The sequence below is a fragment of the Apteryx mantelli genome, chromosome 17 (assembly GCF_036417845.1).
Source record: "Apteryx mantelli isolate bAptMan1 chromosome 17, bAptMan1.hap1, whole genome shotgun sequence".
In the NCBI taxonomy this organism is placed as follows: domain Eukaryota; kingdom Metazoa; phylum Chordata; class Aves; order Apterygiformes; family Apterygidae; genus Apteryx; species Apteryx mantelli.
This window is the reverse complement of record NC_089994.1, coordinates 10,388,991-10,404,997: the sequence shown is the minus strand read 5'-3', so window position 1 is coordinate 10,404,997 and position 16,007 is coordinate 10,388,991. Positions and strand designations below refer to the sequence as shown.

At 41.5% G+C, this 16,007-nt stretch overlaps 1 protein-coding gene across 5 annotated transcripts in view; it reads left to right on the top strand.

The window, feature by feature from the left end:
- The window catches only part of ARVCF (ARVCF delta catenin family member), a 305,181-nt gene that overhangs the window by 199,515 nt on the left and 89,659 nt on the right, over positions 1-16,007 (top strand). For all 5 annotated transcript variants that reach the window (XM_067307355.1, XM_067307353.1, XM_067307356.1 and 2 more), the window contains 2 exons: positions 2,648-2,806; positions 12,842-13,449. In XM_067307355.1, the coding sequence (XP_067163456.1) occupies positions 2,681-2,806; positions 12,842-13,449 (734 nt within the window). In that variant the 5' untranslated portion in view covers positions 2,648-2,680. The remainder of the gene's footprint in view (positions 1-2,647; positions 2,807-12,841; positions 13,450-16,007) is intronic.

Below are 16,007 nucleotides of genomic sequence, written 5' to 3'. Positions count from 1 at the left end.
GCACCATATCTCCCTGAATCTTCGTTTTAGAAGCAGCCACAGGATAAAAACAAGCTCTGGTGCTCATTTAAAGTCAATATGCTCTATTTTTCAGTTTGCTTATGTTTAAGTGCCAAGCTTCAAAGATTTGCTTTGCCTACAGGCAGCCTGAATACAAAGGGAGACTTTTTTATAAACTGAAAAGTATTGCAAAGCACAAAGAGCAAAGTATTCCTTTCCACCTTACATGTCCCCAGGTTCATTATCACAAAACAAGGTTTGCCTCTGAAGAATCTAGAGGAGAAGGAAGAGACAGAAATTCCTCTAGTCACCTCAAGGTGCAGCTAGAAATGAATGTGATGGATGAGATGTGTGTGTGTATGTGTGCGTGAAGAATAAGAAAATCCCACCTGGAAGCAGTTTTGGCACTCAGTGCCATGGCAATGACAAGGTGTAAGGGAGGAAAAGTCTATGCATATGTAACCAATTTCTTTGTTGCTGGTGAGACTGGGATTGTGTGAAGACGAAGGGAAGCTCTGAATCTTCACTGAGTTGCAATGTTGCGTAAATGTCTTCCGTTTAAGGGGAAGCTTTACTGTGGGGTGAGGAAAAATGGAATTGCAGTTGGAATATAGTCCCTTCAAGAAGAATGTGAAGGGATTCATCTGTTTGTCACAGGAGCTAATTTCCCTCCTGAAATTGTGGTCAGTGGATGCAGTCTGACTTCTGAACCCATAGAGGAATCAGTGTGTATCATAAGTTATTGGCCATAACGATTAAACACTGCAGACTGAAAGTAGGGATTTTCTTTAGGATTTCAAAAGCCTAATACTGGTTGATTATTTCTATAGCCTGAGTTATTCTGTGATTTCAGTAGAAATTGGAGCAGTGGCTGCTTATAGCACCTCTGGTGGTCCAATATGTGCTACCTTTGAAGGTTGTCCGTGTTGCATTTTGAGTGAGATGATTGCCTGAGGCTTATTGTCATGGTCTTGGTTAATATTAGCACTTGCGAGGAAAATGAAAGTGACTTCCTAGCTGAAGCCCAAATTCCAGAATGCCAGAATACAGCTGTAAATAAAGGAATCTGAACAAGGGCATCTCAGCTTGCTTCAAAGGAGGTTACGGATCACACAGGGATTAAATGAAATACATTTTCCCTACAGAGCCTAATGAGACCTCAATACCCTGCTCCTGCTCAGCAGCATAAAGTCATTTGGAAGAACACTGTCCTTCAGGGCTTACAAAAAACCATGGCACTGCCAAGGGTGCAATCCAAAGTCCATTATCGAGATGAAATGCAATTTTTCCAAACAAAATGCTACAAAACAAAATGCAAAATACAAAACAAAATTGGTGATGAGGTTGCTCACAAATACAGGATATTTAAGCCTTGACATAATTAGATTTAGCACCTGCATAGCAACAGTTTCATCGGTATCTTTTTTTGTTTCCCCGTGATTTGAAAACGTATACTGAATTTGTTGACAGTGTTTTCTTTAGGTGAGTTGTGTTAACTCTGCAGTTTAGGGCCCTGTGTACTAATTCCTTTCTGTTTAATAAAAAATAAAAATAAAAACTGTGTGTGTGCATGTCCTTAATAAAGGATATTCTTTATGTTCTCTGTTTGACAAGACGTGAATAGAAGCCCTGCTTTGGCTTTGAGGTCTGTGTAGGTGGATGCTGTGCTTGCATGTAGCCCACCGCCTTCAGGGCGTGTAATAAAATGAACAATCTGTCATTTCATTTTACATAGTTGAGGGTTTGTAATGTTGAGGAAAAGTCTTATTTCTCAGTATGCAAGTCAGTTCTTTACTGGCCACTTGCTGTGAAACTTCTGAAACACATTCATTGACCGAAGGGGAACTTCCTGACTTCTGTGCTGAGAGACACACAATTGCACAAGGCAAAGGAAAGTTCAGCCATTTGTGCGCGTGAGAAGCAGAACGGTTCTTTTCGGGCAGTTTCCCTGCGAGAACCAACCTTTGATCTAGTTTCCTTCTGTTCAGTGTTTCTTTATGTTATGTGTCTGTGACAACTTTTGAACGAGCTTGTAACCAGGTAGATCTTACAGGCTTACTGAAGGGAGGATGTCAGAATGGTAGCATTGCTAATAATTCAGCTGCTCATCTCTAGCTATGCATACTTTTTAAAATTATCATTGCTCTGGACAGTGGGAGACGGGTGCTGCTTTAATAGAAGGTCTTGATCTTTTATAGCCTTCTGTAGTCTGCAACTGAGTGTGTCTTATCAAATGGAAATAAACTTTTAATGGTGTGTAAGATTAACTGCTCAGAAACCCAATGATCCTGTTCACTGTGGAACAGAATGAATGTTTCTATGAGCAGAAATTCCACTCCTCCTACACTGGGCATTGAAGAGAAAGCTTAAAGCAGGTTTAAATGTAAACTAGTACCCTGTTGTAGGTTGCCTATAAACATGAAGTCCTTGATAGCAGCTTCACATGATTTCCCTTTACTGAGCTGAGCCCAGTCAGACCAGCATAGCCACAGCATGCTTTTTGGGGACAGTAAATTCTTCTTTCTCTGAATATTTATTTGCAAATTGTTGGATAAAACGTGTTAATTAAAAAAAAAAAGCTGAAATCAGTAGAAGAGTTAAGCCATGATGGTAGAAGTGACAGATGCCTTTGTTTCTGCTCCTTTAGGAACAAAGCCCCAGCAACCAGACATCGATAGCAATGATGCAAGAACCTCAAGAAATGGTGGAAGAGACGGTTACTGTGGAGGAAGACCCAGGCACTCCCACTTCCCACGTGTCTATTGTCACTTCTGAAGATGGAACCACGAGGAGAACTGAAACCAAGGTGAGAGGTGGTGGGATGGACCTTAGAATACAACCAGTGAGGAAAATGGCAAAATATCACCTAGTCGCAGAAGAAACATAGGGAATAGAAGGGAGCAATGAGCATCATGCCAGTGTGAGCCTCAGTGATTTCCTGTGTGTCCTCTTTACCAGCAAAGCTGAGTTAGGCGCTTTTTCAGTTTTGCCTCTGTGTCTAGCTTGCTCTCTGTCAGCTGTGCTGATACAGCTGTTTATGGAGCAGTGCTGTGAACTGGGCAGTAGAAATTATCCCACTTAAAGAAACAAAACCACTAAAATTCCTCCCTAGCCTGTTTCTTCTTCTAAGATTTGCTTTATTTTGCTGATACAGTTCTCAGCATTGCCCTGCAAACAGATACAGTGATAGGAGAATGAGATGAGATGGTAGGGCCTGGAGTAAATGACTTGCAGCTGAGGAGAATGTGCTTGGAATTATGCCTTCAAATTAGTTGTGATCTTTAATAACAATATGGGATTATGCTTTTGTCCTTCAGAACGTGAAGCATCCTATTTAAATAACATCATAGCACTTAAATTCTGCATCAGTCTTGTGAGTGGAAATTTACTCCTGATGCACAGGGAAAGCTGGGTACTTTTTCAAGCTACCAGTACCTCCGATTCCTCCGCACTGTGGCTGTTGCATCTGTTCTCCTCTCCTGCTAATGTCTTTTTTTGTTCCCTTCCCTAGACCTTGTGTAAAATGATTTTGCAATCTCTGCTGAGCAGGTGCTGTATGTTCATAGTTGCCTAACATGCTTTTGGGTACCATTAGAGTAAAAATATGCCTTGACCTTTAGGTCTTGGGAGTTGAGCTGACATCTTCATTAGGTGATGTGAAAGATGAAGGGCGAGTCCCTTTTTAAAAACTTCTAAACAGGATTGATTAAAAAAAGAGACTGTCCAGCTGCTTTCTGTGTTAGGAGGAGCTGAATAGAGGTCACTGCACAAGCAAGTGTTTATTTTTACTGGCATTCCAGAATTGCAGTCCTCTATGATACCTGTTCAGGACATCAAATCCTCAAGTTGGAGTCAATGAACATTGGCTTCCTGAGATCAGTGAACCTGCACAGATTGCCATAAACTGAGTATCTGGCTTAGTTAAAAGATAAATTTATCTGGCCTATTTTCTCCTTGTTGGAAGGAAATGAAGGTCTTAAAACAAAAAACCCACTTTTGCTTAGCTCTTCAAATAATCTATTTCATCTGTAACTTATTTGAAACAAATGCTATTTTCTTTCTAGCAGCAGCAACAACTGTTGTTTACAGGAAGGAAGTGATAAAATTACAGTGGTGATGGACACCTTTTTATATGCTCTAATAGTAGTACATAGTTTTAGGAGGCTGTAAGTGCAGCTATGCAGGGCAATAAAATGATAGCTATGACTGTAAAAATAGAGTAAAGGCCATGCTGTGGTCCCTAGATAATGGGACGACATGGAATGAAATATTTTGTCTGAAATAGTCATACCACTGATGAGCTGCATGTTTGTCATAGCATAAAAGGTGCAATTTTCTCCTATGTGGTGTACCTGCTATTTTTCCATCTTCCTACAGGAAAGAACAGTGGCAGCTTGAAAGCAAGCATTATACCTACAGTTAGGAAAAGAAAATTAGAAAACAGCATCTCTTAGAGCTACTGCTCCAGAGCAATGCTTTATTGTGTTGTTAAGTTCATTCCAAGCACTGAAGTGTTTTAAGAATGGTACATAGCTGTCTTATTTGAAACAACATAAATCCAGAGTAACTGCACTGACTCCAGCTTATGTACTATTTAGAGATGTTTCTTAACAGTTCATTGCTTAACAGACCAGCTCTTAAAAAATATCCAGTTGTTGCTGGAAAGCGATACTGAAATGTCAAAACACAGATGGGGCTTCCTTAGTCCTAACTGTGTCAGAAGATGCGTTGTGACTTCAGTGAGGTTGCTGCTGTCTCTTAAACGGTTTTGTTTACTCTTTTCCTTGCTGCGATAATATGGCATAGATTAACAACTCTTAAATGCGAACCTGAGGTCAGGCTTTTGTTGTGGGTGTTTTCTTAATCACATTGGTCTTCATCTTTTATTTTGTTTTGATAGTGAATGTGAAAATGGAGACTGTTGTCACTTGAATTTCATAGTGTCAGTTGAGTGTCCTGGAGTTGATTGACATCGACTTGCTATCGCTGGTAATAGGTAGCATCATGGCGGTTTTATAGGTCATGCTATTATATGCAAGTGCCTCACAAAGAAAATTAAATTTCGTAGTACCTTTGTGAGGAGGCAAAGTTCTGACTTTGCTGTTCAGATGAGGACAGTGAAGCAGAGTTTCCACAGAATGCGAGATGCAAATCCAGATGTCCTGGGTGTGCGGGGTGCTGTAAGAGCTTCCTTCCTCCTGCTGGCAGAGGGGCTGCCGTTGGGGTGGTGGGGGGCTTGATCAAGATCCTGCTCCACCACAGCGATGGGGGCACTCTAGGTGATTTCAGTGTCCCTGGGCCTCCACTTCGTGCCTGTAACCCAGTAGTAAGTAGATCCCCTGCTGTTTCTGAGTGGTGAGGTGCTGGATTTCTGCCTAGCTGGAAGTTTGGCTATCCCGGACCAATTGCCGTTGCGCACATCGGTAAAACACTGCCCCACGGCAGGGATGTCGGCCGTCCTGCCTAGGACCTGCCCGGTAGGACCGTCTGATTCTGCTACGGTTCTGCCTTTTGAGATTTGTGTAAAGGTTGCCCAGAAAGGCGCGTGTATATTGTGCAGGAGCAACGGGCGGCGCGAGTCACAGCAGCCGCGTCCTGGCAGGGGTCAGGCCGAAGGTGTGGTGGCACCGCCGCGAGGAGTCTGTCCCCGTCCCCTGCGCCGTGGGCTTGCTGGCTGGCCCAGGCAGCTCCGGAGAGAGGAGGCTGCTGCCCGGAAAGAGTGGGAACGGCCCTGCGAGGGGCTAAGTTTAACCTGTTCATTGGCGATGGCGTTGACAAATGTTGGCATTCGTCTCACCAGCAGGGTCTCGGTCGAACCCAGGAACTGCTCTTCTGCCTGTTCCCTCCCGGATAAAGAATGTGAATCCGGCCTTGCTTTTAGCATGCGCGCCTCTTTATCCTTGTAAAGCAACCTTTCCTATGGCAGCAGTTCTCGCATCTCTTCTGGGTAATACTAATCTGTTACTTAATAAGGGTAATTAAAATTGAGATAGTGACACTGTCTGTTAAATATATATATGTACAGAAAGTCAGATGTGTATTTGGGTGCACCCTCAGAATCGGTGTGGTCCTTCCAGCTCCCCAACCCTGCGCAATTTAACCCTCCTGTTGTTCTTCAAATTAAAGGCCACTTGAGAACTGGTTTTTACTCCTACCCTCTGCTAGCACTTGAACTGTTTCTCACTCTTAGCATCATGTACTGGTTTTCCTAAGCCAGTTACCAGATTGCAGCTTGGTTCTTGATGTGTCTTGCTTGTCCAACCTGGTTTTGGTGTCTTCTCTCTGACAGAACTGTTGGGGCCAGATTTATGCTTGGCTTTTTTGTTTTTTTTTGGTTTTTTTTTGTTTTTTTTAAATCCTTGAGCAGTCAGTCAACTCAAGGTAGTTAGGACAACATGCTAATAAAGGTTTTCCTGCTCTAAGTTGCTGTGTTTGCTTTACACTTCTTCGGGGAAATATTTAGCACCAACTTTTTTTCCTCTCTGACTAGGAAGCTCTTCAGGACAGTGCTAGTCACCATTTCCAACCATATGTGTTTTCCAAGGGAAGTGGCAGCACAAGATGCTTCCTCTGACAAAGTAAATAACACTGGTTGTGGTTTCTAAAGAGCCGCAGAAACCAGAGGAGTTTTCCAAAGGTGTAGTTTCCTTGCAGGGTAAACTATGTGGGGCTTGGTCAACCTGGTGCCATTTAGAATGTATTTTTAATTTCTGCAAAATCAAATTGTTTGTTACTTTTACTAAATTTTATGACTCTAGATCGCTGGAGAGTGATACGTTTGAAATTCCTACTCTGGGACTGAAGCAGGGCAAAGGCTGTAAATGTGCACGCTCCTGTATTATGCTGTTCCTTTGTTTTTTGTGTACCCATTGTTTCAAGACCGTGATTTAGAGAGGTCATTCTCTTCAGCAGTGTATTAAGTAAACAGCTTTAATGCAGAAGCATCAGCACTTCTGCTCTGCTCTTCCCCCGTTTCTTTGAGGATGCCTGTAGCAGCGAAGCAGGAAGAAGGCAGAGTGGAGTTGAATGTTTGACAAATTTTAAATTGCGTAAACCTTCCTTTTCAAAATGAGATATCTCTGAGTAATTCTTCCCTGAACTGTTGTTCTCTTGGTATTGTGCTGGCTAAATCCCTATGTAACATTCACTGCACAGAAGATGTATTGGATCAAATACTTCATCTCAACTTTACAATCTCTCCAGAAGCCAAATATCTAGCATGCTAAAACAGTCAAAGACACCCTGGAGAGAAAAATACCACTTTTAGTGTGTAGGCTGGGACCACTGCAGTGGATTAAAGGGATCCTGGTTTTAGGTGGCCGAAAAGAAATCAGTAAAATAAACTAGATCTGCGTGTGTTTGTGTTCACTTTTTTCTTTCCTCAGGCACCTTTTATATCATCTTTGAAATGTGAAAAATTTTCAGAGTTTTAGATCACTTATTCTTGAAAAACAGTGTTTTATGATGACAAACTGTGAAATCTGTCTATATATCAAGCTATTTCATTTCCAGTTTGCCCAGCTGGCTTGTGCCTTCCGATGCTCAGCGAGTGTCGTCTGCACAACAGCCACTGCCTGGTGCTCTCGCTTCCCAGCAGCAGCGGTGGGAAAGGGCCTGTGCCTCCAGCTCGGTGGCTGTGGTTGCGGTTCTTCGAAGCTTTGCAGAAGACTCGAGGGGAATTAGGTAACAGAGCAGGAGTGGGTTTCAGCTGGAGTGGAGGGCCCTTTAAAAATGTGAAACGTGAAGCTTAAAATCGAAGAGGAGAAATCTGAGCTGTTGTTTTGAAAACCTATGGGGCGAGTTCTTGCACAGCGTTTAACAGAAAGGTAATCGCTTCAGCCTGTTTGGGCTGATAAGTTTTTTACAGTCCATGGTTCAAAAATAAGCTCTCAGAAATGTCAAAATGCTTTTATCCTTGCACGTTGCTTCTCATCTGTTTCTATTTTATGACGTGGCTTCAACAAAATTTCTAGCCCCATCAGCTTCTCTAAAGTGCTTAATCTATTTAGAAAAAGCAAAGCAAAACCAACCAAACAAAACCCTTCAATAACAACATGGAAGGCAAGAATTATAAGTACTGGTTAAGATGACTTCATTTGACCAAGGCAGCCCACTTCAGCTGAAATCTCAATACTGTCTTTCCTCCGCTTGTCTGAATACTGTGCACTTTGAGGAATTCGCTTGTACCATCCTCATATGCGTCCAGTAAGTCCAGCCTTTGATTTTTCATGTTTTCTTTTTCTCGTGTCATTTGAAGGCAAATGAAAGGAGGAGGGACAGAAAAATACAGAAATTGCTTCAAATGTGTGACTGTTTCCTTCAGGTTATGTCAGTAAATGTATTTCCAGAAACAGAACAAGCAAATGTATTAACACAGGGGTTGTATGGGAATTATTTAACAAACAAAATAGTTACAATCTGGGAGTGGGGGGGGTGAGGGGGGAAACAGTGGTAAGGTCAGTAAGCCTGAAATGTAGCTATATTCTTGGTTTAAAAAGAAAAAAAGGAAAAAGAGAAAAGAAAAAGGAAAAAAAAAATAGTAGACTTGTGAAAAGCACCTAATTGCCATCCCTTTGGAAAGCAGATGCTTCTTGTGGTATTTTGGCTCCAGAAGGCCTAAAAAAGTTGGTGTTATTGGAACTTTTTTTTTTTTTACTGTGACTGAAACCCAAGTCTAGTTTACAGATAATAAAGAATTGCAAATATGTTTCAGGAATACTCAGACAGCCTCTTCATACGGAAGTAATCTGAAGCTGTTGTCTGGTAAATCATGGGGTTGTTGCATTGAAACAATTGAGAACCCTTTGATTTGTAATCAGCCTAAAAAAATCTTTAGATGGATTTTCTTTAGAGGTTAGAGAAAGCCATATTGCAGTTTCTCAGAATAACTTGTATTCCTAAATTGTTAGAGCATATGTGTAGCGTGGTGTTCATGCTAATAGAGCTTTCTCAAGATTGGGTGCATCTGGAGGATGAGGTGTCTCTCGGATGAGAGCGTCTGCCGTGGCTCCCGTTTGCCATAGCTTCATTCTCTCTGGCTAATGCATCAGTATTAAGGAAACCACAAAAACGTTAGAAGAGAAGATTACTGTGCTGTCAACTGCTCAAGGCTGCCCGAGTTCTTTTAAGAAATATAAATGAAACATTCCCTTGAGCGGATTTTCCTGAAATGAAGGGGGTTTTGTTTTCTTTCTTGGAAATGTAATACACGGACCTTTCTCTGTATGCTGGCTAATTGTTTCCAAAAAGCTTCCTTTTATTGTCCTGTAGGCAACAAAAGCCATTTATCACACGATGTATCTTCTACTTCAGTGCCCACCCGCCACAAATGAGGCATAGGTACAAATACTCCCTCAAGCTCGGCTTGATTTCTTCCCCCTGCCTCCTCCCCCCCCCCCCCCCCCCCACAATAACACCTTTAACATTATTGAACTCTTTTATGGTATGAGAAATGTGTACTTTAACGCTCGACTGAAATGTTCCCCTCAGGCACTGGAACAGGATTTTTTGATTGTCCTGATCCTTTCCATGCATTAACAGGGGCAACATGCAGCAAATGGTAGTGGTGAAGCTGTGCTAACCTTTTAAAGTTGTTCTTATGTGTACAGGCTGACACTAAGCCTGTAGTACGTCTTTTTGACTAACAGCCATTGAAAAATTGTCCATGCAGGTCTCGAAGACAGGCAACTATGGCATATTGGGGGAAAAATTGCAAATTAATGTCCTGCATTCTGTGTTGGTAATAAAAATCTCTCTGCAAATACTTTGTGGAGTACCAGAGTACGTTTAATAAAAAAAAATCTCTTAAGTGCCGTTAAATACCACTGGTAAGTAATAAATAACAAACTGTCTAGAAATTGATTTCCAAAATGTTCTGACATTTTGCTTTATCTTTTTTGCGTGTACGTGTACAGAAGATTTGCAAACAATTGTTCTTGCCATAGCATTGCTGCATTATCGCTTACCCTATCCTTTTTGACAATAACAGTGATTCTCAAAAAAAGGAGGCAGGGGGGACAAGGGGGGGAAGATGAAACAGTTGAAAATGGAAAACCGTCCAGAGCTGGCAGTAGGAGTGATGGGTGGAGGCCTGCAGCACTGCTGTCCTCCCTGCAACGGCTTTGTTCTGAGGATCTGCCCTCTCGCAGGTCAAAGCTTGTTGCTGCTTTTGTGCTGTTGCTGCAGCCGTGCGTGGTGTATATTAGCTGTCTTGTCTGATCTTGACAATTTTATGCAAAATCAAATGTGACATACTATACATGCATGGCAGCATATGTCTTGAAAAGAGAAACTTGGGATTAGATTTAAGATACTAGTTTCTGTTGATTAATGCTGAAAACAAGCTGTATGAGGTTATATAAGCACTCTTCCTGGCATCCAAAAAGTTGCCTGTGTCCCTTACTGTGCAAAAGCATCAATTTTTGATTTGTCAAACTCTTGAAACTCTGTATTTCCTGTTATTCCTGATACTGGTTCCAAAATTCAAGAATGTGAAGACCAAGCAGTTTGTATCCAGTTTTGTCATTGCTTTGCATAGCCCCTCGCATATTTCAGGCCTGAGAAATGTTGCTTTTTCTACTGTTAGAAGATAGTTATGAATAAATGACTTTGAATAAAACTTTTGTTTCACGCATCAGTGGGAGAATATTGAGCTGTTTGGCTTGTGTATGTCCATATTACTAAGAGCGACCCCAAGTTGTTTACTGTACTTTTTAAACCTCAAATCTTTTTCTTCTCTAAATTCCCTCTGGTTTTATAAATGCCGTGACAGCAGTCATGCTGGTATTGAATGGAAAGTCAAAGCAGTGTGTGCAGGTTTTAAGCAAAAACCACTGTTGGATTCTTCGTCATGAAATAAACTCTTGCTTCTAGTTTTGGGTCCCTTGCTTTAAAAAACTGGAAAAAGAAAGTTTTGGAGGGATGGAAACTAGCATCTTCCCTAGAGTTGAGTTGGTAAGGCAATCCCTCTTGGGATGCTGAGGAAAATTCTTTCAGCTCTGGCCCAAATTAGATACTAAGAGCGTGTTGATACCTGGCTATGCTTTGTTCAGCATCATGATACTGCTCAATTATGCTGTTGGTAGAGAGTCATTTATGCTGTTTTCAGTGTTACAGGATTTCATTACTTCATTAGGCTGAAGTATCATTTGCTCACAGATGTCTCTAGGAAAAGAAATGCTGTTTGGGTGAAATTTTTCTATTTATGGTTTCTGTGTCAAAATGACTGGAGGACATGTCTGGAGCTGCTTCAAGAGGTGTACTCTAATTATTTTGTTTTAGCAGCAGCTTGGCTAATATGGTACCAATCTATATGTTTAAATTGGAGGGTACAGGTCAAAATATCTATTTGGACCTCCGAGTCCCTGAGCATGCCAGGAATATATACAACAGTTACCATTTCTCTTGATATACATGTTGCATTTGGCAGTTTACAGGAAGAAAAGTGTCATCTGCTTATGCTTACTTATCTCTCTGATATTTACTTTAGAAACCCAAAATATCTCTAACAATTTGCTTTTGCGTTCCTCCTGTCCCCCATGTGTAATCCTGTCTTGTGTATTGATTCTCCCCCCATCTTTGTGGGTTTTTTACGTACAGCTGAAAGTCAGCATTTATTGGGGTTAGGGTAACTTTGCAGGTGTTAAGGTAACTTTATAAGAGTTAGGGTAACCCATGACAGATTAGCTTCTGCTGGATTTCTTATTCTCACTGGAGCAAGTTTTGCCGGTCTCTCTGGAAGTCAGTACAGAACTTGATGGTCCCAGCTGTCGTACAAAACAGATGGTCCTATGATGGTGTGTAAATAGTAGTGGTTTTTGTCCAGTGTTGTCTTACACAGATTACCAGATCTTTCCCATGAAGGCAAAACATTCTTGGAAATTCTTGAGGAGTTTTTATTCTTAGCCCTTTAGCAAGAAAACCTGAATACACTTCCCTCTGGACAGTTACTGTTTTCAGATCTTTTCCACTATGTGAAATCAGATAGCCTGATTCTACCTGTGCTGAAATAAAATGTGGTTTATAGAAAAGAAGATAAAAACGTATTTGTGTGCAGAACTTTCTGTATGTTTTAAAGAAGCTTGTCTAAGCCAATGTGTTTAGGGTAGATGCAGTTGCAAGTACTGTGCAGAGTTCAAGCTCGGTGTTAGATTTGTTAGTTATAAGACTCTTATCACCAAAATAACTGAGTGAAGCCAACTACCTTCTGGGTTCATTTGATGATGGCTGGATGTGAGCAGATTTTAAAAGCTAGAGAGTTGTGCTGACTGAAAGCTAAGAGCCTGAAACTTTTCTGTTTGGGGTCGTGGTTTCCTAAACATTACTGCTAAATTTGAGCCCCATCAGCTACACAGTAGTACAAACGTGATCCACATCAGACAACATAATATAACTGTATTTCTATCAAATTAGAGAACATGATGTAGGGTTTTTTATGCTACTTGTGAGAGGACAGCCTATGGCTACCCAACATAAAGTCTGCTGTAGCAAAAGTTGCCTCTTGAAAGCATTTTGGGAAAGTTTGAGCTGGTATGATGACTTTGCACTGTTTCCACACACTGTCACGTGGCTGCAATGCTTTTGATTTGGTAGTAAGAGCCCCAAAACGCACAACTCCTATTAACTGGACCTGTGACATGTCCTTTCAACTCTTTATAGAAATACTTTTCCAATATATATGAGTTCATAAGGTGAGTAAATCTGTGCTTCCATTCAACAGGCTTGTCGCCGTAGTATGCTTTGTGGTGCCTTCTCCCCACTTTAGCATTATAGCTCCCCTTATGTCTCATTGCATCAGGCAGCAAGGCAAAAATTAATGTCCTTATTCGATATTTTTCCACAGGTTACCAAAATGGTCAAAACAGTCACCACTAGAACAGTGCGTCAGGTCCCACTTGGGCCTGATGGCCTGCCGTCGATGGATGGCTCGTCTCCCATGGGCAGCTACACAGATTCGATAGACAGAAGGTACATGAAGAATGGGGAGCGGTACATCACACCACAAGCATCGTCCACGTTAACCAGATCTTACAACAGCTACAACGATTCTTACCCTGACAGCCACGAAGGCCAGTATCGCCCTTATATCGGTCATGATGGTTATGGAGATCTAGCCGATAACTACGGCAGCTTGTCCCGTGGTGTCAACTACCGTCCTCGCTATGCCTATGTGCCAGGGAACAGTTACCGGCCAGAGGATGGTAGCTTCACTTTGCCAAGCAGGAGGGATAACTATGGTCCTATTGCCCAGCCCCAGGTGCCAGTGGGCAGCAACGTTGACTTGAACCGCTCCCAGCCAGAACGCTTCCAGCCAGAGCCCTATGGGCTGGAAGATGATAACCGCAGCCTTGGAGTGGATGATGAAGGATATGAACTGGATCCAGATTACTCCACTGTGAACCGGCGGACATCTGCAGGCGTGCCAGAGAGAGGAAGACCTCACAAAGGAAGGTAAAGCCCATTTGTTTCTTGCTGTGCTATTTGCAGCTATGTTTTCCTTAGTTGAACACATACATTTGAACTCACAATGGTCTGGTAAGTTCAGGAATTACTTGGCAGAAAAAAACATAGCAGTGTGGTCAGCATAGCCTCTGTAAAGAGGTAAACATGTTAAAATCTCAAGAACAGGAAATTTGAGGGGTGGAGGGGGAAAGGCCTTGCACAAATGACAAAATAAGCAGTAAACTGGTTTGAGATTGCAATGCATGTGTGATCTTGGCTAGAGGAAAGATCAGCGTTTCTCAAAAACAATTGCAGGCAAAAACAAAATGTCCTAAACACAGGAGCACAAAATAAAGGTAGGCCTTGAGGAAGAGGTTTCCTCTAGGGAAGAGGGGAACTCCCTAGCTTGCTATGAACAAGGTAGAGCCCATCATTTCATTAGTCGATAAATAATTGCGGAGAATGCCCATGAAATCTAGAAGGGGGTATGTGTTGTGCTCAAGTACCCTGTCACTGTGTTTCTGGACACTTCAGGTTGAATTTAGAAAGAAAGATATGCTGTCCTACAAGAAGGCTAGGTTACTTTTTTTTTTTTTCCTTTGCTTAAAAAAAAAAAAAAGGTGTGACTGCAGTGTGTTCTCCCAGTCCCATCCCATGCTAGGAAGGTGAAGAAAGGGACTTGTAATTTGTGAGCCTTCTGACAGGCCTGGTTACGTACGCATCTGCTGAACAAAAATTTTGAACAGCTGGTTGGTTGCGGATGAGTTGATACTGTGGTGGTGAAGGGACATTTTTTATATAAAAGCTGTCTTGTGAGGTGCTTGACACTCTCAGCTCCTGGGCCCGTGCTCATTGCATGCACTAAGCTGTGTTGCAAGGTCACTCTGAACCTCACTGAAGTACTTCAGCGTTTTGAAGGAGCAGGTCGTTGTTTTGTCCTGTCAGTCTATGTAAAGAGGAGATCAAGAGCATCTGAGTAGCACTTAACACAACTAAAGAGGCCAGGCACAAATTACTTCAGATTCGCTTGTCTTCCCAAGAGACATTCTGCTTTATGCCATAATTTCTGGCATTAGTGCAGCTATTGGCTCTTGCTTTGGGGGAAAAATCAAGCTTGAGAGCAGTCCTATTACTGAGCTGAAAGTCATCTTCTGAGTATAAACCTGAAAAATTCATATACTTTAATTGTTGGCTGTACAGCTTACTAACTTTTGGCATATGTCTGCATGAAGTCATATCCTCATGACTCATGTTTTGATATGGATTTAATTCCCATTATTTTAGTTGTAGTTTAGAGTATTTTCCAGAGCTGTAGAGAGAGAATTTGGAAACCACTTGCCTCTGGGTTTTTAGGTGTTTTTTTTACCAGCTCTGGCCAAAGGCTTATCCTCCTCAGCACTAGCTGTTGGTGGCATTTGGGTAGGCCTATCCCTTGCCTTTCCTTGGAGCTCTGCCTCATCCAACCTTTTGTAGTTGTATCTTCCTTCACACTTTTGGAAGTTCATTTTAAAGTTAAGTGGAATCAAATATCTGAAAATTGGCGTGCACACCCCCCCCCCCAAAGATGACATATCTACTAGGAGCCCCTTGAAGTCCCTTGTGATGTCTTTGCTTTTATAAGCTTACTACCTGTGGGACCACAACAAGGTTTTATGGGGTTGAGGGTTGAAGTGAGTACCAGCAGCAAGTGGGTGCCAAAATACTGATCAATCAACCAAATTTGAGTTGCCACTCCAGTGCATCTAAACAAAGCTTACAACTCTGGTTAAAAACAGTCAGGCAACAGTGGTTTTACATTTTTAATGTTTTAGCTTTTTTCAAACTGTATGCATATGATGAATATTTAAAAGCCTGCTTAGAACCTGTCCATTTGCATTTTTAAAGTTTGGGGTTTTTTTTGTTTTGTTTTTTTTAAACATCCCTTTGATTTATTGTTCCTTGCAGTTTGGATAGGACCAATTTACAGTTTTTGTTTTACATTTCTTTTGTTGCAAATTTTTTCCATATTTAATATGATCAAGAGGTTTTGACAAGTAATCAGCCTGACTGTGGCAGCAGACTTTAGCTTGTGAGAACATAAGAAGATTGTATGAGGGCCTCTTCATAAATAGTTACTTTTTGACATTTCAAAGAAGTATTTAGACATTTCAATAAACCTGCATTTCGGGTATGCTATTGATCTGCAAGAAACTAATGACAACAAATAGTTCTTTGTACTAGATGGAGGGTAATTACTACTTGATTATTTCTCTGTAGCTATTTTTAAAGGAAGTCATTACTTGCGAAATGTAATAAATTGATGGCGCTTTGGCACTACGTAGAGTAGGTATAATCATAACACTGTTAGAAGCTTTTCTACACCACTGTGTCCATATGCCTCAAAAGAAAGGTAACAGATCCATAAAGACATAAAAGCCATAAAGTCAAGAGGATACTTCATTTTAGGAATTGTGATATGGGGTTGCTTGCTAGAATGAGACCAAGATGTGTGTGTGGGGGGGGTGGTGGTGGTTGTTTTTTGTGTGTGCATGTGTTTTGTGTTAATATGCAGCCTTCTGCATACTGAA